The 27,380-nt window shown below is 34.9% G+C and overlaps 1 protein-coding gene and 1 long non-coding RNA gene across 6 annotated transcripts in view; one reads left to right on the top strand and one right to left on the bottom strand.

The window, feature by feature from the left end:
* DMD (dystrophin) overlaps positions 1 to 27,380 on the top strand; it is a 2,259,822-nt gene that overhangs the window by 541,024 nt on the left and 1,691,418 nt on the right. For all 5 annotated transcript variants that reach the window (XM_082446317.1, XM_082446321.1, XM_082446320.1 and 2 more), the window contains exon 2: positions 11,634 to 11,695. In XM_082446317.1, coding sequence (XP_082302443.1) covers positions 11,634 to 11,695 — 62 coding nt within the window. The remainder of the gene's footprint in view (positions 1 to 11,633; positions 11,696 to 27,380) is intronic.
* LOC309652670 overlaps positions 1 to 27,380 on the bottom strand; it is a 422,767-nt gene that overhangs the window by 389,093 nt on the left and 6,294 nt on the right. The gene's annotated exons all lie outside the window — the stretch shown is intronic.

Raw genomic sequence — 27,380 nt, 5'->3', positions numbered from 1 at the left:
CTTTGTATTGGATTCAGGTCAGTTCCATGTATGTATCTCCTTTTGGGAACATAGTCTACATGAGGCAGGATTTCCACTGGCAAAGGGAAGAATTGCCAAGAGGAGTGAAAATACATCATGATTCTTTAGTCCCTAGCTCAGAACTGATACGCTGTCAGGTATGCCCATGTTTCATTGGTCAGGTCAAAACACATGACAAAGCCCACATCGGTGATGTGGGAAGTATAATCTACCAAGGGTGATTTATGGCAAGCAGGGAAAGGGATAAATGAATCATGAACAAATAATCTGATCTACCTACCTGCTCACAAACTTTTAATGCAGTTAAATGCATAGTTAGGAATAATAACTATATTGACTCCTATTTTATACTATATTTTTGCTTAAGAGACTACACTTAATGCTTTACAGGATACTTTGTCAAAAAAAAAAAAAACTAAGAGTTTGTTACTGTGGTTATTTACTTTTAACAGACTAGAAAACTGAGGCTTCGTGTTGCTTGAGATGCCTAAGACGAAGCTAGTACACAACCAAGTCAAGTAATTTAGCTCCAATACCCATATGGGTTAGTTTGCGTTACTCAAAAAGCTGACTCAAACAAGTACTAGTTCAGGTGGTTCATTTGAGAAATGATCCCCGGTAGCATAAGGGAGGGATAGGCAAAGTGAGTGAGGGAAAGGAGAACAGACAGCAGAGGGGCTACTGTGGGCCATTCTGAGTTCAATGTCCTGTGTAACCCTTGAGGAACCTGAGAGAACATGGCCAACAATTGGTCTACCAGGGTTTTATCCATAGATTTCTGTCCCTCATTTACTGAGGATTGCACCTGGAGGAATTAAATCTCTGTCACTTCTGTGCTGCCCCGCAGATGGGCTTACCAAATTCTCCTAGATTTGGGAAAAGCCCTAATGCCAAGATGCAGAGAGATGTGAATGCTTGAGGTGGGAAATCTTCAGTATGCACAGAATCTGTTCACCATGACAGGTAGGTTCAGGGTTGGGCCAAGAAAATAAAGCATGAGACACGAGCTATATCTACTCTACCATTTTCTTAACCTTTATAGTACAATTTAGCAGATGTACCTTGTGATTTAAATATCCCTTCGTAATGCACCCAAAAAAGGACTCTGTGTTTGAGCCTTTGTCTGTTTATAAAGTATCTCAATGATACAGACACTTGGAAATGACTGTTGTGCACATTTGGCTGATTGCTTTCTTTTTTATTTGAAAAGAACTATTTTACAATCCATTAAGATAGGTAAATATATACCATAGAATAATGTATTTTTAAATTTTCTAGTAGATAGATTACTTTAAAACTGACTAAGCTGAGGTATGAGAGCAGGTATCTAGTTAGTGATTCTGCCACAGTACCCAAATATTTAATTTCACCTCTAAATTACATAAGAGACCTTGATCTATTTTGATTTATTCTGCCATAATTAGTCCGTGATTATTTTTAACAAAAATAAGTGATCTTTTTCATGACACACTACTAAAGTATATTTTAAGTCTGCATACCAATTAATAGTAACTTATTTTTACCCACAAAAAGTCTACACCCACATATTTGTGTTCAAACAAGATGAGCTATTTGAACTCACTTTGTAAATTATAATGCACCACAGAGTTATTCATTATTCCCATTATTGTTAAACAAATTTCATTCTTCTGGTCATGAGAAGGTATAATTTATACTAATACAATTTCATATTCTTTCTTTATCTTTCAAATCAAGAAGACTCTAATTGCTGCACAGTTGTAAATACTATAAAAATCTTACTAATTGTTAGCATGACTCCCACCTAGAAATTGTGTCTCTTTTACAAGATAATGTAATTTATACAGATGGCCCACAGGAAGTAGTGGTATAACCAGGAATAAAGTTTTATAGGTTTTCTCTCTGTATTTTTTCTTTAAATTTTCATTATTAATATGTCTGTCACATTTCATCTTCACAATTCTGTACCAGTGTTTTTATTCTCATGGTACAGATGGATGTGATGAGACACAGACAGGTTAAGAAACTTGTCTAAGGTTACAGCTAGTGAGAAGTGGAGCTGGGGTTTGAAGCCAGGCTACTTGCTGCTGGAGCAAATGTGTTTAACCACTGACCTATACTGTAGCTGAGACATATTCTTGGTGTCAGAATGGAATTTGAAGGGAACAAGAATGAACCATTTGCACCACCTACCACATGGCACTCTCTTTTCTAACTCATGCCACTTAGTACCTTTTCATACACTCTTGGAGTTCTGATTTTCTCTTCAATTTGAATATGATACTTCTACCTCATTGTTTTTAGGCCTATTTCATGATAACTTCTATAGCCATCATCAACATGTTTCTACAATTCTTGCATTGGGTTTTCAATATATATGGTGTTACTGGTTATTTTTATGAATATGCAATTGTGTGATTATGTAAGGTTCTGGCCATAACTGCAATTTGCTAATATAGCATAAATTTTATGATTAAGTGCCAGGAGATGGGAGGGAACTTTTATGTGATATGAGCTGACACAGCTGTTCAAATTATTATCTGGATCTATCAACTCCCTACAATAAAAAGCGGTTGACCTACATGAGAAAGAAGTAACATTTACAGGAGAGGTAAAGGGTCAGACAGGCCATCCATAGCATCTTACTTTGTGTTAGAAGCCACAACAGTCAAGATGAAGTAAAGGGCAATTTCATCATACTCCAGAATGAAATTCACCCAGAAAAATCAAGGCAGATTTTTTGCAATAAATATTCTCTATCTCTATTATTCATTCTACATTGTGATGAAAATAAGTACTTCAATCCAAATACCAAATTTTGAGAGAAGATATTGAAAAGTGATTTTATACCTAGTGGGTGCTCAATGAATTTTTTTGGAAATGAATTGATGATTAAGACAGAAAGTTTATAATTAACAGAGCAGTTTGAGCAAAGTGGAGGGAAAAAACATTGGCTCGGGACTCATTAGATGTGGGATTTAATTACGGAATAATTAATCATGTGATTTAGTCAACCAATTCTTATTAAGTACGTATTTGTGCTTGAAGATACCGTATTGAGTGCCAGGAATTACAAAGACATAATAGTCCTCCCATCTAAGTGTGGTCACATATAGGGGGTGATAAGTGGTATGTGAGATGCTTTATAGAAGAGAGTAAAGTATTTGTGTGTGTGTATACACACACACACACACACACACACACACACACACACACGCACACACACGCACACACACCGATATACTAATGATACAGTTTGAAAAATGCTGAAGTGTATGTATATATCAGAAGAATTGATTGATGACTTCTGCCAAGGACATAATTTGAACTTGATCTTAAGTTCACATTTGAACTTGACATTTGAACTTGATCTTAAGAGTGAGAGTTCTCAGGTCTCATTCCACTGAGTACATGAACAAGGGACTGAACGTGAGAAAGTGTGTGGCTTATTCATGGAGACATTTGGCTTGTGTGGCTAGGGTAGACCTGGTAGGTATGTGTGCTGAGGGGTAAGGGGTATGTGTGAGTGCCAACAGGCATTACAGATACTAAGTTTAGAAAAGCATTTGGAGTCAAATCGTGAAGCCCCTTATGTCTGGCTTTTAACCTCAGGGCAAGCATTTTTCAAACTTGCATAATAACTCAAGAGTTACTTATTTCGTTACTAGATGGATGACGGTGCCATTAATTGGCAGGAGGGGTAGGATACATGAATTTATTTGGGAAGATGAATGATATTGTTAAGGTACCTGCAGGACATCTAGGTGGAGGTATAAACTAGAGTCAGCTCTGTCAGTGCGAAGATCAGGACATTAATCAAAATGAAAAATATAGCTTTAGGTATCATCAGTATCAACATACAGTGGTGGTTGGGGAGGGAGAGGAAGTCGCTTTGCTTAGGAAGAATAAGCATAGTAGACCAAGGCAAGAAGATACAAAGGATAGCTAGAACCCTTGGAGAATAACAACATTTCTGGGATGAAAGGCGAACAAATCAGTGAAACAGATTACGAGACAGCCCTTGTGTTGGAAGGAGAACCAGGAATCAGTGATATTTCAGAAGATCAGAAAGCTTGTGCACTCTTTCTAGTAATATCATTTACTATAGGCGCTTCAGTTACTACATGCCGGTTGGCTTGTAACTCCCACATTTTATTTTCAACTCAGATTTATCTCTTGCACTTCAGGCTCCTGTATCAAACTGCCTACTACCCATATCCTCCTTGTCTCAAAACACCCCAAACTCAATATTTCCCAATTCTTTCCATTCCTCACTATATAGACAGACCCAGGGCTCTTCTTCCTGAGATCTCTAGACTCCAATTTGAGTAATAACATTGGCTCTACCTCTCCCCAGTTCACTACCTCCACATCTAATGAATAATTAGTTCTTATCAGTAATACCTATTAAATACATCTTGCCTGCATTTACCTCTCTCCAGTCCCACTGTAAGTCACCAATACAGACCATCATCACTTCTCACATGGATTTCAGTTATAACCAGCTAATTGGTCTTGTTTCCAGGAACCTCTTCCAATATATTGTCCATACTGTGAAATTAATTTCTAAAAACAAACCTATATTGCCCCTCCCCTAATTAAAGTTCTGGTTTGGTTTCTAACTGCTGTCTAGCTACAGTTTAAGGCTCTTTATAATTAGGCTGATGATTATTTCTTTTTTTTTAAGAGTCATCTCTGCCACTTTTGTCCTCCTCTATCTCTAGTTCTGTGAAAGGACCATGTTCTGTCTCTCACATACTGATAGTTGCACCTGCTCTTTTTACTGTCTGGAGTTCTTTTCCACCTTGTCTGCTTCTGTACTCTTGATTAACATTCAGAACTCGGCTAAGATGTCATTTCATCAAGGAAACACTGAGTTTCTCAAGTTAGTTCCCTTCCTATAGGCTTATGACGAAGCCCTGTATTCTCTCTATTGGGGAACTTATCTGTGTATCTACTGTCTATTCTTTTTAGGGTATGTTTCTCTCACTATGCTATAAGGCCAAAAGTGTAGGAACTTTATCTTTTACACAGTTGAATTTCTACCACCTAGTAGGTATCAGTATGTATTTCTTGCTTGAAGTAATAGTCGTAAAGAGGAAAGTTATGTAATAGTTTCCTATTAATGCTATAAAAATTACCACAAATTTAGTGGCTTAAAATAACACAAATTTATAATCGAACAGTTCTTCAGAACTTCAGGTCAGAAGTTTGAAATTGGCCTCAGTGGGCTAAAATTAAGGGCCAGCAGAGCTGTGTGCCTTCTGGAGGCTCCTGGGGAGAATCTCTTTCCTTGTCTTTTCCATTTTCTAGAGGCTGTCCACATTCTTTAGCTCATGGCCCTCTTGCTCCATCTTCAAAACCAGCAACATTGGGCCAAGTCCTTCTCATTCTGCCATCTCTCTGATTCGCCCACTTGGGCCTCCCTCTTGCCCTTTCAAGGACACTTGCAATTACACTGGGCCCACCCAGATAACCCAGGATAATCTCCCTATCCAAAATGAGCTGATTAGCACATCTAATTCCATCTGCAACTGCAATTCTCTTTGCCTTAACAAAGAGTTTTAAAATAATTTAAATTTAACCTATTTTAAAACAAATAAGTTTTAATAAAACTTATTCACAGATTCTGGGGATTAGGATGTGGACATCTTTGGGGGACCATTATTCTCTCTACCACAGGTTAACAGAATTCATTATCTGCACAGAAGAAAAATGAGAAGAGGTCTGAAAAGTAAATTTGGTCTTCGTTAACTTAAAAACACCTTTATTGAGCTCTACTGTGTAACACTTTCAACGCTTAGTGCTGGAAAGACAGTTAAAACCCAGACAGTCACTGTCTTGGAAATTAGAAAGGGTATAGGTGATGTTATTAAGAAAAACTTTTATAGGATGATGAGCAGTGAAAACTGTATTACACTGACTGTCCAGTGAGTGGGAAATGAGGAAACCTCTTTGACACTGTTTTTCTCTTCTTTATACAGTAATTTAATTAGTTTAGACCTCCTCATTATAAAATGATCATGAATGTCACCTTCGGCCCTAGCATTCTATAATCCTATGATCAAAAGCTATTACTCAGATATAATAGAAGCATTTTTCATGCCATTTTCCATTCTACTCTCCTCCACTTTGCATTGCCATTTTGTAGCATTATTAACATGGTAAATCCACTTTCTAAATATGTCCTGAGTTTGGAGCCTTCCTTCATAATGTTCCACAGTATCACATAATCCTATCTAATGTTTACCATTAATCTTCCGTATTTCTCATTTCTTTTTTTCTCATTTTTGGTGGAAGCAGAGAATGGACTGACCCTAATTAACTCTTACATATTACTTAATAGCTCACTCTTTAAGGTGAAATAAACTCATATCCCTTCGTTTTTCTTCCCTATGTATATTTGTAAACTGTTTTCAACTTTAATATTTCCTTCTCTTCCTAAACTTATATTTTCTGGGTAACTTAAGTGATGAGAATCTTCAGTTAACATATTAACTAGCACCCAAGGAAATGACATTTTTAAAAATGTTTTTCTGGCACAGATTGTTATTAACTGCCCTGTGTAATGAGGATAACTCTTGGTGTTCCTATAACTAGGTGGGGGTTTTTTTCCCCATTTTTACATACTTTCACTCATGTTGCCTTATGTGATAGTATATAAGGGGTCATATCATGGAGACTTCCCATGAACTCACTACCAACTCCCTTTGTAATTTCATCCCATGCTGCCCTCTTCTTCACATTTTAGAGTGCAAGAAAACTGAATTGTGTATAATGAGAAGCATGCTCTTTTGGTTTCTTACCTCCCTGCCTTTGCTCTTGCTGTCTCCTCAGAAAGATTCATCTTTCCCTTTGCACGTTTTTTCTTTCCTTATTTTTGCTCATCTTTCTAGATTAAACCTAGCCATCACCTTCCAGAAAATGTCTTCCCTAACATCCGTGTGGCTACATATCCCTTTCTTTGTGCTCCCATAGTACCCTTTGAATATACGTATCCTTAGTTATATAAAATGTTTAATATTTACCCATGATATGTCTATTTTCTACTATACCGTGAACTTTGGTAAAGATGAATCTTGTTTATCTTCTTGGTAATTAGTACAGTGACGAGCATATACTAAGCATTCTGTATACAATTTTTCTATAAATTATTGCATAAATAAATGATTTCACTACATCCTAACAACAGCTCCATGAGTTAAAAGGCAATTAATACCCTCATTGCACAGATAAAGGCCACCATTCTAATAAGTCCTGCAATGGAACTTGAGGCCTATTGCCCTGATTTCATGTTCTCTCAGTTTGCCCATATCATTTTTGTGCAGTAACTCGCTCTTGTGAATCATTAATATCCCAATTTAATTATCCCACATTTATAGGGGATTGAGGGTCTCAGGAATATAAAAGTTAATAACAGGGCAAAAGGTTTTTGCACTAATCTTAGAAAATATGAAGGACCAGATTTATTGAATAAAAAATGACTTTATTAGAAAGGGTTAATTGATTCTGAGATGAAATATAGTTTTTATGTATGGCAGAAAGGGAATTTTATACGGGCTTTCCCCACAGAGAGAATAAAATAAAATGTTCCTCACTTTTTGCAAGTTATGAAGTAGTAGTTCTTCACTCTTTGATATCTCCAGGGAACAGTTTTCAAGTAAATTTTTCTAAGAGAGATTTTTCTTCCTTGCCTCTCACATTGTTATACCCAGGCATATTTTTATTAGTAAAAGAAAATCAGTCATAAACAAACCCTCGAGGAAATGAAATAGAATATGTGCTTCTTGAAATGATTAAACAGGAGTATATAGATAATCACTTCCTAATAAAACAGATTTCACTTTATTCTTTTCTCATTCTCTTTGTTGATGATTTCACATTAATATCTCTTACTATAGATTGTGTGTCTACAACAACATATATTTTATTAAAGTATTGAAATAGTCTCTATAAGCTGGGTAACAATTTATATATATAGGTTTATGTGTATCAACTTTAGATTAACTATGGATATATAGCTGATCATGCTTAAAATGATCAAATTTTAAGTCATATGAGAAATTACAGTAGAAATAGATTCAAATATATAAAAGTATAAAATTTTAGCATAGTATAAATGAAACAAAAATTGAAAAAAAAAAATAGGACCACTTGGGAACATATATTCATTCATTGACTATGAGTAAGTAGCTTAATTTACAATAGTGATTCTTAACTTGGATTTCATGGTAATAGGAATCTTTTGCAGGGAGGTCAGTGAACCCCATAAAACTGTATGTAAATATGTCCGTATAGGCATTTTTTTCTGTAGAAAATGATCATTATTTTTATCAGATGATCAAATGGAGTCCATGTCTTGAAATGTTTAAAAACTACTAATTTATGACCTCATTCCAATTAATTTATCAAGTGTTCAATAGATACATGAGCAGAGGATATAAACTTTTTATTATTTTTAAACATAAAAAGTATGTTTCTACTTTTGTATTTTGACAAAAGTAGAAACATACAGAATAAATACATGTATAAATTGTGTTCTATTTCATTAGTAATCAAACCGATTCAAATTGAAACAAGCATCAGCTCTCTCCTTGTATCTAATAAAACAGCATTTGTCTAAAAATACAAGCAAAAAACTTCTTCTCAACAGCATAACCTCATTCTTTCTGGTACCACTAAAAATTGGTATGACCATTGGGAAAGCAATACGACAATATTTAGTAAAAGCCATAAAAGTTTCCATAACGTTGACCCAGTAATTTCTTCTAAGGCTATTATATAGCAGAAGCTGAAAAAGAATGCGTAAAGATGTTCATTATGATGGAATCTCTAATAGCAAACAAAAGGAAAGGGCAGCTCATGTGATATTTATGATAAAATAAGTGAAAAAAAGGCAGAATATTATTGTGGCTAAGCAAAATACATGTTTTGGGGTATTGTAATGTACAGACACAAAACTTTTGGTGATTTTTTGTATGTTAAAGTATTTTCATCATATTAATATATGATAAAAATCAAAACACCAAATATTAATTAGCAAATATAGGAGCATTATTATATAAAATATTAACAAATCATCCGGCATCATAAAGAAGGTTCAATTTTCACTTCTGGATAAATCCATGCAGACATGCAGGTTGTGCACTATAAAATTCCAGGATGTCACTCACATAGGTTACAGTGTACATGGAACCCCCTGGGTTGTTCAAAATAGAGGCTCTAAATTCATGTTTATTTTGTATTTGTGGTAGTATGTTCGCCTTTTGTGACTCTGATCACCTTCTAGCATTCCATATTATCTATGCAGTTATAATGTAAATTGGTCACTGTGAAAAGCCGTGGACTTTGATTCAAATAATCTATAGCAAGGTCATCTCTGTCACTTATCAGCTTCATTCCCTCTTAGCCTGTATTTTTTTCAGGTATAAAATGGTAAATTACATATGGATTGATTGAGATGATATATGTAAAACAGCTTTGTGAACAATAAGGTAATAATAAATGTTATATCTTATAATAAAATTAATATTATTAATATTTGTCATGTTAAAGAAAATAAATATTTCTATACTAAAATAAAACATTAGCAGGTAATTCATTGAAGGCACATTTTTCTTGCATTGAAAGCAAAAGAGGTATGAGAGGACATTTAGTGAAGGTGTTTATATGATGAAGCTCACATCTAGTGCCATTTACACAGCAGATACATAATATTTTGCACATAATGTTAAGGTTTCCCTTCTGCCTTCAAGGCCTATCTAAAAATTGTTCTTTGTACGTATAATCAAAAACAATAAAAATATTGCTTTACTACCCACTTTTCATTTAAAAGCATCTGGAACAAATCTCTTCAAAATGTCCTCCTATTCAGCTTTTGGTGAAGATGATTGGGTATGTTTTAGAAACCTCTGAATGAATGCTTTCAGATGACTCGTTTACTCTCCCATGCCTGACAGATAGGATATGTATGCACATGTAAGAAAAAATAAGTGGAATTGCAAATAAGGTTATTAACTTTTAGGAGTATATGTGTATGTCATTGAGAAATAGATGCACAGACCAGTCTTCCTATAGAGCAAGTCAGTGAAAATGGTTAAATCTTGACCATCTGAACTTCTGTTTATTTTTTATTATCATTATACGAAGGGTAGTATTGAATTTATGGAACTAATATTCAAAAGAGGCTAGATTAGGTTTGAAAACTAGTAGTATCTATTTTTATTTATTCACACTTGTCAACAAAGGAAAGACTTCTATGTTATAGCTATCATGTATCCTATACTGTATGGATAATGTTGATATTTGACCATACATAGTAGCTTGTGGGAGTAACACAAATAAGAAGGAAGCATTTTGTGATGCTAAATAACATTTTCTCATCTAAGAAAACAGTGTTAGGTTTATTATTTTTCCACTATTATCTCTTATATTGCTTAAGAGTATCTACTTATGGATTAATAATATGCTTTAAAGGTAAACAGATATTCTTAATGCATAGATACATTTGTCATAGGAAAGTGATTGTTTACTGTATATCTTCTGTTTTCAGAAGCAATGGAGATTTACTACTGAAAAGTAATATGAGAGCAAATGAGGTTACTTTATGAGGGCATTTCAATAAGGGTTCTTTTGACCCATGTAAATAAAATATGAAATCTCTCAATTTTAAATCTCTCTCACATGCACTCGTTTATTCAACATTGACCAATATGGTTGCATTTACCGTAATTTAAAGATAGACTTCAGCATCAAACAAGCATTTTAATAAATCAAGATTGATGATTTTCCTGTCCATTTGGCTCAATACTAACTTCCAGCTTTGGAAAAAAAGAGATAATTTTTAGAAGCATGAATTCTGCGAAGCTCTTTCTTAATAATTTTCCACCCTAACCTCCTGGTGTCTGAAGTCCTTGGGGATTTTTCCTTTGAGTATTTATACGTAATCCATGAAGAGTATCACTTGCATTTTGATTTGAAATTTCCTGACTTTTAGATGAAAAGAAGTGTTCGAAATTTTGGAGTTTTAAAATCCCCCTCCTCTAAAGCATTCACATATTTATCAAATATTTTCTGAGCTCTTAATTTGTGCAGACAATGTGCTACGTTCTGGGATACAGAGATAACTAAGCCACGCTCCTGATCATCAGGAAACCTCTCCTATAATGGGAAGAGGCTATGTTAGCAGCCTGTGTTAGAGCATGTAGGTATTACAAAGGAGGGAAAAATAATTTCCTCATGGACTGGGGAGAGGGGCAAGAGGAAAAGCTCAAGAATAGTTTTTCAGAAGAAATAACAGAGAGTAGTTTCTTTTGATTATACTAGAGTATCTACTCACTATAGGGGAATAAACAAATAGTCTCATTTGTTCATATGAGACCACTTTTTTGTAATGCCTTTATACAGTATTTGAATGAGTATGGACTTGACCATATCAATTATTTTTCGGATTTCATTTTAGTGTGGGTGCTCAGTAGCAATATCACTCATGTCTGATTTCATTATCAGTGAATTTACTACTAAATATAAAATAACACTAATGCATAATAACTGAAAGTTATTTTGGTTGTAAAATATAAGTGATATCCAGAGTTGCTTCTTAGCTCTTTACATATATATTTTTTACATTGTAGATGAAAGAGAAGATGTTCAAAAGAAAACATTCACAAAATGGATAAATGCACAATTTTCTAAGGTAAGGATATTTTATTGCTCGTTTGTTAAGATGTGATGCTGAATTTTCAAAATGAACTATGTATCTGTGTAATTTAAATGTCCATATTGTTTTTTCTCATGGTCTTTTTACTTTAGCTGTGCAAATCTGGGAATATTATGTTGACTTTTAATTAAGGAAGAAGCAACAGAATACATGGTAAAGAGAAATTATTTAATTTGATGAAACGTATCTTTGGTTCTTCTTGATAATGTGAGTTTCTTTAACAACATCAGTCATCAGAGGATTTTTAACAGCAATCTTCCATCAAGTAGCTAGTATATGTCATGCACTAGAAGAAGATATGAGGAATTTTTGTTGTTCTGAAAATGATTATTCTCTTGGTCGTTCTTGATCTTTACAAAGTTCAAAAAAATCTGATAGGCTATATGGCCTCTATCACTTAGAGCATGTGTCAAGTAATTTAAGATTATAAGTTTGTTCTCTTTTTCTGTAAGTATCAATCCATACTCTTAATATTTATTTATTTTGCAAATGCAACTAACTCATGATCAATAACACAATTCTAGATAATTTTTATATGAACACAGTGAAATATTCTTACCTTAAGAGTGCAATATTAAGGAGGTTTATGTGGATTTGAAGGTTAGAGAGACTTAATTTTTATTTAATAATTTTGTATTTGGGCAAATCAGTCAAATGCTTTGTTAGTCAGTTTCCTCGTCCTTCTACTGTGTGTGTGTGTGTGTGTGTGTGTGTGTGTGTGTGTGTGCGCACCTGTATAATAAATCAAATCCAGATAGTGGGAGTATAAAGCTAATAAAATATGGACCCTATATGCAAGGCTTTAAGAGAGGCAAAACGGTGGTAGCGGTTATTTTGCAAGTCATTGTGATGATTAAAAGAGGCACTATATGTGAAATTTCTAGCGCAGTGCCTGACACTCTTTATATATATATAAATTACTCTCTCCATGGGTCTGTTTCACTATGTAATAATCTTGGTAATGGATCCAAAACAGTCCACTGGGAGATGCAGTCTAAAAAGTGTTCCCTTTACTACTACAAAAGGTTTTAGAGTATCATCCATTCTTTGTGGTATTTGATAGCAGAATATTGCCAGGTGCTCTTTAGTATATTGGCAAGAAGTGAAGTTACTGAATTTTAACTAATCAAATTTCATTTATATTTACTTACTGAGTTAATTAATAAATTGCTATTACAGAACTTTAAACAAACATAGGAATGAAACACATGTTTTTAAAATCTCAACTTTTTTTTTTAACTAAGTGGGGCAGAATTAATAAAAAAGAATAAATTATAACAACACAAATGAAGAAGAATAAATGAAGAACAAACTCGGAAATATTTAGGATAGGAATTCATAATTCTCAGAAGATTTATCAGTTGTGTGTATATGGTTTAACTGCTATATCTAGTAGCCTCATTAAAATTTTCTTAATTTCAGAACTTTGTAGTAGACCATAGATAAAAGCTTTCAAAGAAATCTACCAACAAATCAGAATTGTAGAGAGTTTTTCATAATAATAATTTAACATAATACTCTGAGTCTTTGAATTAAACCAATGAGTTATTTTAATAAGGTGTGTAAACATGATAAACACTTGTGAATTCTCGTTCCCACAAATCTAAATAGATCATCACCCTCTAAACATTGACATTTCCAAGTGTTGTTTACCACAATTCATGTGCTAATATACAAACAGTAGTTTGATACCCTATCTTCTATGAATACATTGTGAGCACTGTCTTAGAGCAATTTTTCCTTACCCTAATGATCACCCCTATTTTAAAAGTTGTGGAATAATCACATGCATGAGTGCATTTACCGTTTTTTCCCCAACTTTCCCCCACCGCCGCCGCAATTCAGCTCCCACCTATTTCATTTATTTTATTTTATTTTTTTTTAAAGAAATTCTTCATTTTTATTATTTATTTTATTTATTTATGGCTGTGTTGGGTCTTCATTTCTGTGCGAGGGCTTTCTCTAGTTGCGGCAAGTGGGGGCCACTCTTCATCGCGGTGCGCGGGCCTCTCACTATCGCGGCCTCTCTTGTTGCGGAGCACAGGCTCCAGACGCGCAGGCTCAGCAGTTGTGGCTCACGGGCCTAGTTGCTCCGCGGCATGTGGGATCTTCCCAGACCAGGGCTCGAACCCGTGTCCCCTGCATTGGCAGGCAGATTCTCAACCACTGCGCCACCAGGGAAGGCCTATTTCATTTATTTTTAAGTGTTCTCCCCAAACCTATTGCAATCGGATCAGGAGAGTCACCATTCTTTCAAATACCGAAGTTGCATATTTAGGCATACCCAAGGTGTCAGGAATATAAATAAATATTTATAAAGACAGAGGGAAAATATTTAGAGATAAAATTTATATGTGTGTCTATGTGTTGATTTTTCATTTAGTGACCTGAAAAATATATTCTACATATTACCGAATTCTTTTCTTGTCAAGACTTCAGGTATATGACTAAATTTTATCTAGATGCTTTCGAAGATAATGAGAAGAGAAAGCTGATTGATTCAGTTTAAGCCACTTGGTGATACCAAAAGATAAACATAACTGTGAGATATGTCATTTGACATATATTTATTTCATCACTACATGGAATTGAGCAGAAGTCAAGGCCTGTAGGAGGCATCAAATTAGTTTAAGTTGAATCTTCTGATCTCATGGAACGTGCATATTTGGGAGATGTTGAATAATTGCTAAATGGAGTAGCACTAAGTAGTCTGTGGGTGGTCAGAGAAAGCAGTACTCTGAGTTAGAGTGAATCCGGAAACCTTGATGAGGAGAGTTCTACTGATTGAGAGACTCTAAAGGAAGGAGCATCAAAGAGTAAGACACTCCAGACTGAGAAAATGGGAACCCATTGAAGTCAGGAATGTGTGTTTTCTTTATAACCCTATTGATCATTACTAGTGCACTAAATAAATATTGTGTAATACATACAGTTTGGTTCAGTAGTACAGATAATTAAATATATGCTAAATTTAAGAAAAGTAGAAAGTTCAGAATGAAAAAGAGTATGTTGAGGATGGCTTTAAAAAGAGAGAAAAGACAATGAAAAATTATCATCTGTCTCTGTGGTAAATTGGACAAAGAGAAACACATACCGCAACAATAAAAATGAATATGATGAGGTAAAAGGTTTATCAGTGAGACATATACACACACACACTTTTGTATGATATTTGTAAAGTACAGGGAGACAGCAAAGTAAGTTTCTTGTTATTTTGTAAAGCTACACAAGGGATAGTTTAAGGAGAAAATATGATTAAATATAGCCTTATGTCATTTGAAGCTTAATGTATCTTTGTAGTAAATCCAACTGATTTTTCACTTTCCCAGTACCATTTTAAAATAGGCCCTATCTCTTCTTCAAAATAAGTCTTCTATTAACCTTCGATTCCAAAAATTTTACTAGAATGTGATTTATCACATCTATTCTATAAAGATAAGCAAGCAATATTTATCTCCACATAAACACAAAGCCATTTCTAGGTAAGATTAATTCAAGGTAAATATTCTCTTGTTGTAATTTATAGCTATTTTATAATCCTAAAAAAATGTTTAGTGTTTACTCTACCACAAATATAATTCACATTATAAAAATCTTGCTCATTCACACGGGTTCATTCAAAGAAGCATTTAAGGAAAGTACACTTTTGAAATCATGACCAACAATAGTTTTGTCATAAAACTTGCTTGATGTTTGTGTTAGAGAAAAAGCAATTTGTGGGAAAAAATATTTACTACTAGATCAATTGAAAGATTTAAACTGTCTCCCAATGAGTTATGCGACGGTTTTGATCCTACTCTGGATTTAGTGATTAACTTTATTTCCATCCTCTAACTTCACTTTCTCTAATTCTTCCAAAAGTGATAGACAACTTTATATTTGACTTAGATGAAGTAGAAATGTGTAATTGGTTTTGTCTGTGAACTTTTCAAGGGCTCATGATATGATAATGTCTTCACTGATACACATGATATGTCTTCGTTTCAGCAATCTATTGGGTTGGCCAAAAAGTTCATTGGGTTTTAAGTAAAAATAAAAGACATTCTTCATTTTCACCAAGAACTTTACTGAATGACGTATTCATTAACTGAATGAACTTTTTGGCCAACCCAATATATGCCCATACCTAAAAGACCAGGCACACCCTTTCACAATAACAATAACGTGAGACAGAATTAACTGAAGTAACGTACTTTTCCCAAGAATTCACCATAATTTACGTTCTAGCCAGCATAATGAGCACAGTATAATACAGATTAACACTAAAATTGTGAGTCAGTAAACAAGGCTTCTTTACACAGCTCTGTACCATGGAGACTTAGGAGAAATCATTATATCCACACTTGAAGTCATTTCAAAAAGAAAGGTGCACCTAAAATTCAAATTCTTTGAGCCTTGTTTTCCTTATATGTCCATGTCTACTTTGTGAGAAAACATATATTAAAATTGTATAAATAGAAAACATAAAATATTGCCAATTTTGTTATTATGTAATATATTTTCTGAATTGAATGAATCATATATTTATGCAATTCTCCTCTGGATGCCTGCTCATTTCTTTCTTGAACGTGGTTTTGGCTACCTTCTTTGGATGGAGCAGGGAGAATAGAACATGTATTTATATTTCGTTATCTTGCCACACTCTCTATGCCAGTCCATGCCCTCAGTACACACACACACACACACACACACACACACACACACACACACAAACACACAGGCATACACAGAAAGCATGTCATATGTTTAAAGTTAAATGAACAGTTTCATTATATAAATGGAAGATACTGGAACATAGGAGCAAAACATTGTTTCAGTGCAAGAGGTAACAATTTGTATGTACCTTTCCCCTGTGTCAGTTCTAAATGTATATGTAATTAACAAATTTATATATAACCACCATACAAGGTGCCTGACTATCAGTAATAGAGCACAGCTGTTGTGTCATGGAAGGTTCACCATAGATATAAACAGACCCAGACGGCTATGTCCCTGGCTTCCTGTTTCTCCCTACTATTTGGTATCAGAAAGAATTAGGTCACTAGGAGGATGAAGGGCAGTGAACTAAGTCTCTGGATCATGATAATAAGCCCATATAAGGCTTTGGTAACACTTGAATTATTTGCTACAGTTGTTTTGGAGAGATGAACACAGGTACAGGAAACTATAGAAATCCTCATTTCAGAAACAGTGAAGATTAGGAACTTTTTGTTCCTGTATATCCTCACATTAATAACGATATTGAGTTATGCTTTTATGGTTAGTTGCTGCACTGACCTCGTGAGATAAGTATTCAGGATGAGCTAAATGAAATTTAGGTGGCTTGCTCAAGGTAAATGGAAGAGATGAAGCTGGAACCCAGGAAACTGGAGTCTAAACCCCATGATATTTCCATATCCGTTGCTGTTGTGACAACTGTTCCGCCTACCAAATGCTGCATTTTTCTTGGGACACGTCGCACAATTGATAGGTTTTATGAGAAGTGAAGAAGGATTTTGAGTTCATTGAAACCTTGAGAACAGAAGATATTTAATGCTTGCAATACCAACAGAGACTTTAACCTACCTTTGAATGTTTAATAACCCCAAAACTCAACCATTGTTGAGGAAGACTATTAATTCTTTCCGAACGACTTCTAATACATTAAATGTTAATACTTTTACATTCTAGATTTTGGTGAGTGATGTAATCTAATTTTCAGTATCATCATGTAAGTTGTGAACACTGTTATTTATTAATATTAACTTTATTTCCACTAGTCGTAAGCAAATTATTCTGTGTAAGAGACAATTTAAATATTGATTTAAAATACTTTGATGAGAAATACAAAATATTGCTTTATGGGCATGTGGGTTCCCTGACATCTACACTAGATGTTAAGATGACTTCTAGAATGATGTGTTTGTGTTTGCAATTGAGATAATTATGCTAATGGCCTAATCCACTGAGAACCATTCCCTTGAATGTTTTCCTGAATCTAATCTTTGCAAAGTACCCAAGTAACAAAGGATATCATTCAGTTAGTGAAAGGAAAATTGGATTGTGATAGGTCTCACTGTTTTCAATGAAAGACAAATAATTTATTGTTTATATTGCAGATCTTTCTTACAAATATGTTGTTCTCTATCAAGCCACTGTTACTGAGCTCTTAATAATTCTAGCTAGTTTTAGAAGGTATACATGTTTTGCTCTATGTTCTGAAATATGAGAGAAATGGAATTGTTAATTGCAGTACCGGTGTAATGTGGAGTGGTCTCAGTGGCAAGCATGTGCAGCTGGCAAATGTAAATATTTACCAATTAGCATGATTGTTGCTAGCAAAAAACAATTCTCTGTAGCTGACAGGCAGATGCATTAGTTATCTGATTTATTCCGTCTCAGGGCCCTATATAACTTTCTAGCAAAACAACATATATTGACTTTAGAGATTTATTTTCATTTTGGGAAGAAGAGCTGGCACTCTAGTGCTGTCCCACTGGAGCATTATGGTTGCTAATATAACCTTTCAACATTCAACGAATATCTATTGAGTGCCAACTCTGTGGCAGGCATAGTACTGTACCCTGAAAAAGGCACAATAAACATGATTTTTCTTCTCTAGGAGATTATCATCTGAAGGAAGAAACAATGATATAAACAAATAATTAAAATAAAATTTGGCCTTTAATATAATAGAAGTGCCATGGGAACATAGAAGGAAGAATGACTGATTGCTTGGAGAGAAGGACAGCTTTCTGAAAAGAGGTGACTTTTAATCTGAGGTTGTCCACACAAAGACAATTTAAAGAAAGGTGAAGGCAACAAAAATTGCATGTGGAAGTATGGAATGCTTCAAGAAGTTTGGCCTGTCAGGTGACAAGTGACCAAGGAGATTGTGTGAGTGGAGAATGGAGGCTGTGAGAGAGGGCACGATGCCATTCCTGAATAACTGTATTGTTGCTGGGGCCAGTTGGGCCAAGAATGAGATATCAGTTTAATCATGTTAATATTCAACTTCTGGTTGAAAAATGTGTAGTTCTAAAACAGTAGGCAGTGATAGAGCAATTAGACTGCCCTCCCACCACCAATCCTTCTTGCAAAATTGAATCTGAAGCCTAGACTTTACACTTAGGGCATAGACATCTGGATCTGAAATGAAAATGTAAGTGGGTTACAATTTTTTGTAGAGTTGTTTGATATCACACACACTCATCAGCGCGCTGCATCGGAATCACCTAGAGGGCTTGTTAAAACATAGATTACTAGAACCCACCGCCAGAGTTTTCGATTCTGTAGGTCTTCTGTAGGTTTTCGGGTCTGTAGTAGGGAATGTTTAAGGAAACCTCATCTAGGATTTTGATGAATCCTCAAGGGGGAATGATCTTTCTCCTTCTCCAGTTGAGAATCACTATACTTGATTTAAGTTGGGGTCTATCTTGAGGGATCTTTATTCAATAATAGAACCGGGCTGGTGTTAAAAGACTCAAAACCTACCAATCAGATACTTTATATATATCGTATATATATGTATATTACCTGTATTTAGTCTTATAATACTCTTTTTACGTTACAAGTCTCAAAAATATATATCTGATTGGCATAGATATCTGAGACAGGTAGATAGGTAGAAAGAATATTTTTTTAAAACTATGTTCTGTAAGCAGGTAGGTGATAAGGAAAGCAATTAATATAATTGAGCTCAATGTTCTGGAAAAAAACAGCCTATCCAGGCATACTGTCAACTGTATCTCCTCATTTCCTTTCACTGCAATTGTTTCATGGGCAACAATATGTTTTCCTTACTAATATAAAGTTTCCAATGGATATACGGTGTCCTTCGATCTCTCTTTTGTTCATTACTTTGCTTCTGCAAAGAATTTTATTTTAGTGGTATTCTGAGGCTCTTTCTCTGTGCTCCATTTAGGGGTAATGTTTTGGACCTTACCTCGGTTCCTTTGGCCTCTTAGAATTCTCTATCCAATTATGATCATGGTAGCCAGAACACAAAGAGTTAAGACCAAATCTAACAGTAATTTATTGATACAAGTTCAGCTGTAGAAATCTCTCTTGTAATGCAGCTAGAGGCAGGTTTGTAAAGTTCATGCACAATAAAAGGCAGAGTATGGTTTGAAAAAGTCCTTTGCCTAATCTTATTCTAATTTAAGCCCTAATTTAACTATCTCAATTCTATGTACAAAGAGAAGTAACAGTAATAGTAGACAATAGGTGATCAATAAATAAGCAATCACTTTCAGCCATGTCCAGAATTGTGGCCAGCTGATGGATGGAGACAAGCAGACCCCTTAACTAGAAATGTGAGTGAAACCACCCCATGGTTTAATATTAGTTGTCATTTAATGAGAACAAATGAGAGTTATGGATGAATTTGCTAAAAGTTTTCTTCTTTGATTTAGCTCACCTGGCACCTAGAAAACCAATCTTTTCAAAATACATGGTCAATGGATGGTACTTTTTGTAAGAACTAGTCCTGCTATTAAAATTACCTGCAACTATTATGTCAGTCAGAGAATAAATATTTTGAATATTATGCCTCTGCATTAAGCTTGTATCCTTCATAAATAATAATTTATATTTAAGAAAACATATTTTTATAGAAATACACATAAAGTCTACATTCATTAACTTATTATTTATTGGGCACCTATGACATGTCAGGTGCTCTAGGTGTTTGAACACAGCATTAAAGAGAAAAAGTCCCTTTAATTGTAGGGCTCTGTGAACCAGATGAGCTAAACTAAACAAGGGAACATATAGCAAACTATTTGACATTCTCTGTATTTATTTGTCAACTTGTTTTCTCTCTCTATACCTGGAATATAGAATTTTGGATGGTGATTGGTACTAAAAGGAAAAATAAAGCAGGATGAGGAAAGACTAAGAATAGGGTGGGTTGCTATTTTCTATAGTGGATCCTGGGAAGACCTCTCTGAAGAGACATATAAGAAACCGGAAGGAAGGAAGAGAATGCATCATTCAGATGTCATGGAGAAGAAAGTTCCAGGCAGAAGGAAGAACATGTATAAAAGTCCTGAGGAGGGAGGGAATGTGTGTGTGTTCGAGGGGCAGCAGGGTGGCTGGAGTAGAGTGACTAGGGAAGAGTGCTGTGAGCCACAGCTGAAGTGGTATTAGGGGGACAAATCAGGTAGGGCCTAATTGATCATCGTAAAGGCATTGGCTTCTACATTATGGTAGATTAGGAGGCTGAGAATTTTAAGCAGTGGCTAGAAGCAATGTAAGGTATACTGTAGGATGTATAGGTAGAAGTGAGAGGTGAACTAGAGGCTAGTGTAATAATCCAGGTTGGGTGTGTGTGTGGAGCTAGGACTTGGTTGGTAGCCATGGACCTGGGGAGAAATGGCCATAGTTTGGATACATTTTGAAAGTACAGATAACAGGATTTGCTGATGGACTAGATATGAAGATTGAGAGAGTGGAGAAAAACAATTTTAGCCTGAACATAAGGAAGGATAGGATGGCTGTTTACTAGGATAAAAAAGACTATTGAAGGAGAGGGTTTGGTGGGAAAATACAGGTAAATTTCCCATGAGAAATCATGAAAAAGAATTTTAGTTTTAGTATGTTTTCATGGAAAGAGTATTTTCAGCTCCTGAAAGTTACGTCAAGGTTGGAAGGAAGGAAGGGAGGGAGGGAGGGAGAAAGGAAAGGGAAGGAAGAGAAAGGAAAGGGAAGGAAGGGAAAGAGAATGGAGGGAGGAAAGTAGGAAGTTATCTCAATTTTCAAAAAAAAAATGAGAGAAGATACATTCATACACACAATGATAGTGGTACTTTGTATATGTAATCCAGTACAATTGCATTGGAGTTAACTTGATCTTTGCCTCTCCTGTGATCTAGTTGGATGACCATACATCAGTGGAGGCAGCCTTGATTTACCTCTGGTTTCTTTCTTCATAGCATTTACTATGTAGAACCATTATTGACTGCATTATAATTATTGTTTACATATATTTTACATCCATCTATTAACTGAACTCCTTGAGGGTCTGAACCTTGACTCAGTCATCACTATATACTCAGCCTAGAGCATACACCCTGGTGTACAGTGATACTCAATACATATTTGTTGAATGGATGGAATGAATGGCAATTAGGAAGGAAGGGAGAAAGGATTTGAAAACAATGTTGGTCATACCATCCATTATCTCAGTCTTTTCTTCTGTCAACACTTTCTCTTTCATCTTCTTTCATGTCCTCAAACATCACCTCTACCCAGGACCTAAAACTGGACTTGACACTTTGGAAGCACTGAGAAAATGATTTTTGAGTATGCAAACTTCCAAATATGCATTTGTAACATTGAGTTTAAGATCCACATTTCCAAGCACTTCCTGAACCTTTCCACCAAGCCATGGCAAAATCCTGATATGACGCCTGGATGATATAAATGGGGATGACCTGGTTGGATAGATGGAAACAACAAGGTTTAGTTAATGATTGGAAAAGGGGAGCAAGGAATGAATCTGATGGGTGCAAGGTATTTTTTTGGGACACTAGGCAGATATAGATACCACAAATTGGGAGAGGAACTGAGAGAAAAAGGAGAAGAGATCCACTTTGGAGGGTTGTTGATCACTTTGGTTTTAGATATTGAAATATTTGGTTGAATGTGGTTATGAGGCATTCAGGAAATCTGTATGAGGACAAGTACTAGATTCAGAAGCCTGAGTTTTAACTCCCAGTTCACCACTTAGTGTGTGTAAACTTGAGTAAATTATTAAACCTTTCTAAGCCTCAACTTCCCCATCAAATATTTATTTAAAAGATTAAAAGATGTTCTGCATGCAGAGCACATGGAATTATACCTGGCATATGGTAAACTTTCAATAAGTGGTATATAATATCGTTTATATTCTTGTGAGGGCAAGAAGAATTGAATCCCTTTGAGAAGAATGCTTGAGGCTGGCATTTGTCTGACAGGCTTTTATTTTGCTAAGTGGGGTATGAGAGCTGATGGATTTGGTTACATGTTTTGCTTAATGGGGTATGGGAATTGAAAGAATTTAACAGGAGGTGTGTGGGGGAAAAAATATCAGGTTTGAAAACACAGCTTAAACTTTGTTAGGGTTGGTGACTAGAGAAATAGATGAGGCACCTCAGGTAAAGCATGTGGCCATGAATGAAATACTGGGTAACAAATATATTTACAGTGTAAGTCAAAGAAAAAGAGACAAAGAAGAGCAGAGAGCATCAGAATAAGGTGTGATTATCATTGTCAGAGGCCCAAGGAGTTAAAGTTAAAATGAGAACTCAAGCCTGCTGTTATACATGACACCTTTTAGAATGCTTGTTCTTGACCCTGATGTGCAGCTACTCTCCAAAGACCTCTCTCTAGTATTCTGTGTTTGACACCTAGTGCCATAGATCCTGTTCGTCATCCTTCTTGGTTTACTCTCTGGTTTTTAGCAGAGTATAACCTCTGGTAGCTTCCTGAGAAAGGGCTCAAGGGAGGTAATTTTTTTGACATATTATGTCATAAAATATTTTATTCTATTCTTCCTTTTTTGCTCATTTTTCCGTATCCTCATGATCTTGTTTCAGAAAATGGAGTCACTTCTCTTTTACTTTCTCTAGATTTTCAATATAATTCTCCCACAGTACTCTTCTGCTTCTTGTATTGTTCCTATCTTCTGTGGTCCTGCTTTCTTGTTAGTTTATTGTTTGTTTTATTTTGAGGAACTCTTTTACTTTCAAAGTCATTCTTCAAATTATCTAGTGTTCTTAACTTTTTGTTTACATTTAAGTGTGAGATACTGATATTTGATAAAATAAAATACCCTTTCCTGATAAAAATACTGAGTATAAAAAGGAATCATTGGATACTCTTGCTAGCATGTTATACTATGTATATACAGTTTAGTCCAATTGTCAGCATATTACTTAATGAGGACACATTCGATGCATTCTGACCAAAGAAAAAGTTACAGTAATGTTCAGCTATCTTCACTACTGCTTAACATTGTGTTGGGAGTATTAGCCATCACAACCAGATGAAATAAACCAATTCAAGGCAGAACAGTTGAAAGAAGAGGTAACAGTGTCCCAATTTGCAGATATGACTGTTTACCCAAAAAGCCACAAAGAAACAATAACATTAACAAACCCAAACACCAATACAAACAGTAAAATAATTTAGTAAGTTAGCAGAATATAAAATTTACATGCAAAATCAATACTTCATGGTAACGAGCTAGAAGATTTTATGGATCAGACATACCCATTTACAACACTAGAGACAAGAAACAAATTTAATAAGAAATTTTCAAAATCTATATTTAAAACTCTCCTGGAAGACACAAAAGAAAATTAAAGGGAAAGACCTACTTTGTTCCTAAAAGCATGACTTAACATCATAAAAATATCTGTTGTTTTTAAGTTAATGAATAAATTAAATGACATTCCTATATAAGTAATATTTTCTTCTGGACTTAGATAAGTTGATCCTAAAGTTTATATAGAAAAATACGTGCTTGTGGGCACCATACCTTTAACTTCTCCCAGCTGTTGGGGAGAAGTATCTGCAAAACAGCTCAAAGATATTGTTATGTATATCCCTTGCGGTGGGGGGGGGGGGGGGGAACCCGGCCAGGACCCTGCCCCAAGGCTGCACTATTGTTTCTTTTGACTGTTCCTCCCTTGTCTCTGCTCCCTTCCCTTCCCTAATTAGCATCTATTTGTTGGAACTCAGGGAGGGTCATGGAGACTGAATGAAACCTATTTCCAGTAATCAAGAAATGGGGGACACAGAAAGCTTTTGTGCCCAGGAGCCCCACAGGGTCCTGATCGGTATCAATGCTTATAGATTTATACCTTTTTAAAAGTTATTTTCCTCTTGTTTTATAAGCAGGCTTCTGATAAATTTTTTTAAAATATATTTACACATTCATACTGATATATTTTTTCTGATATTGAAGGAGAAATATATGTATTTAGTAAAAATGAATGTTGGCTTAGGTTTTCTCTAATGGTCTCTTCAGGAATCTGGACCATTATTTGTCACCACAAAGGATGGAAATGTTTGATTGTAATATGCCAGTTTTCAAGTAAAATTGATTTTGTTTCTACCTTTTAAGAATGAAGGCAAATATATTTTTATTTCATTAATAATATTGCTTGCATTTTCTAGACCTTTCCCTAAAAGCACATATTTAATTTTCCTTAGTTGTTTTGGTTACAAATTCTCCTGACTATTTTTAAATTTTCAGCTTTTATTTGTCCACCTCCAGTATTCTGAACTGCTGAGTTTCATCATAGCTGTGATATGAAAAGGGCTAATTCCCTAAAGTCTCTTTTAAAAATTGCCTTTTACTCTTTAACCTGCTATAGAGTTTACGTAGGATGATGGAACCATTTCACAGAGTCACTCCTGTGAATATTTGCCTTGCACATGGTAGATAATAAATATTTCATTGAACAAAAAAAAAGAGAATGAAGGCAAAGCAGAATGTTTTGTATTACTGATTTTATTATCATAACTGACTTGAAGAATTAAATACAATTTTGGAATGTCAGCAATATTCTCTTGATGTTTAGGTATGCCTCACTATATACTATGCACATATATTCTGAAAGAAGAAGTTCAAATGAAGATTGCTTCTAATAATATTCTAAATGAGCTGTTTAAGTAGTGTATTATGGTAGTAGACATTGGGAATTTATTCAGATCCTATATATAAGGCATTTCAATATATCCCTGAGGATCAAACCTGTTGTCTAACTCAGTCAACCACTAGTTTGGATTAAAAACAACAATTTAGATATTATTAAGTGTATTGCCTAATAGTCGAAGATCCTAAACAATGACATTATATGAATATTTCTTTTAGTGTATTTTCTATTTCACCTTAGTCGTAGGTTAGCGAATCAGCAGTCTCAAGTTATAAAACAAATATTACCAACTTACAAAACAAGTCCTAGCTTTCTTCCATTAAAATATATAAAATCACAAAGATTTTGTTCTTCATGGACAATAGCATTTGCTGTTTGTTGTCTTTGCTTGATGAGGAAGTCATTTTCCTTATCTTGTTCATTTTCAGGATTCCTGGTGGCAGAGGTCTATGAGAATTTTTTTCCCATATGTTTTTGAGAAAAAAAATCACAGATATTATGGTCTATCTATGTTGGACTTGGTAATTTGCTTACTACACTTTTACCTTCTGAATAGGAAAAAAACAATGGATTTGAGATTGTTGAGAAGGGGAAATTTTCCCTCTCTACCCCTTTTGAGTTCTTGTAGCTGGACTAATAATAAAATTGACACCAGACAGATAAACAGGAGAAAAATAAACAAATTTAATTCATGCACATAGAGGTCTCATAAAAGTGGGACCTAACAAGTGGTCAAAGCAGGCAGCCTTTATACTTTTTTGATTAAGAAATAATAAATTTGAAAGGAATTGATAGGACAAAGAAACTTAGAGTTGGGTGCTTAATTAGTAAGGAATTTAAGTAAAGTTTGGGCTTGGGTAGTAAATTAGTAAAAAAGTAATAAGGTTTGTGTGTACATGCTCCTTGTCTCTGGTAATAAGGGTGTCCTTCTATCTCCCATACAAGGAGGGCACCTTTCATAACAGAGATTTATTTCCTGCTTTCAGGAGACAGAGAGGAGGGCCAAGTGTCCTTCCTGCATCGCCTGTTTCTTTAGTAACTTTAATTCAAAATAATCAGTATGCCATTAAGGCATATTTTGGGACGGACTGCCCTGGGTTTCCAACAAGATGTACATGTCTAGGTGCTAGAATCAACGCTGCGATTTGCAAAGCATTTTACTTCTTGGGTGTGAAGAGAACCAAAAGATGAATGAGTAGGCAATATTATTTTGTTAAAAAATGAATTAGAAAGATTTGGCGGGGGGGGGGGCAACAAAAGGAATGCTACTTTTTTTCACAATTTTTTTACAATAAATTTTTTTAGTAGTAAAATATAACATTGATACCCCTGTTTTTAAAAATATATGAATAATAAAGGTTTTAAAGAGAACTAAAAAGATATTGAGGAAACTCTTTTAGATGAGGTAAGATAGGAAGGAGAACAATGATTAAAATATCAGGCAAAAAAGTCCTATGAGAAACGTCAGAAGAATTGGAGTTGTTTAGTCAAAGTAGAAAATAAGTGGTACCTTACTCATATTGATAATTTGAACCCTTTGGTTTTGTTTTGTTTAATTCCATTTTTAATGAGCCAGATTTTTATTAGGTTTTACATGCATGCAGAATTAATATTATATAGGAAAGAACTGGTTGAACACAAGAAAGTCTCTGACAGTAATATACAATGGAAGGAAATTGCAAGGGAGCCTTCTACATTTTCTCTACAAAAGAAAAAATAGCCTGAGAACTCTGTATGTCTAAGCCCCTTGAATAGGAAATGGAGGATGGTTTATAAGTAGTTTTCATTATTTATAAAAGGCTGAAAAAAGCATATATTTTCCAGCAGTATGTCCACATAGTCACACTTAAATTTCTCCTAACCCTGAGAGTCCCTGTCTCACAACTATCATCACTGTCACGGAACCCCTGGGCAATTCACTGGCATTGCCAAAATGCCATAGCCCTTGAAGTCCAAGGAATGAGACACAGGAGTCTTTTAACATTTCACAACTCTGTGTGCTCATTCTTCCTAATAGACAGAACCCAGCATCTGTG

The sequence above is a fragment of the Balaenoptera physalus genome, assembly GCF_965194825.1.
Source record: "Balaenoptera physalus genome assembly, chromosome: X".
Classification (NCBI taxonomy): Eukaryota; Metazoa; Chordata; class Mammalia; order Artiodactyla; family Balaenopteridae; genus Balaenoptera; species Balaenoptera physalus.
Note: the sequence above shows the minus strand (reverse complement) of the source record. Positions and strands in the feature narration are given on the sequence as shown.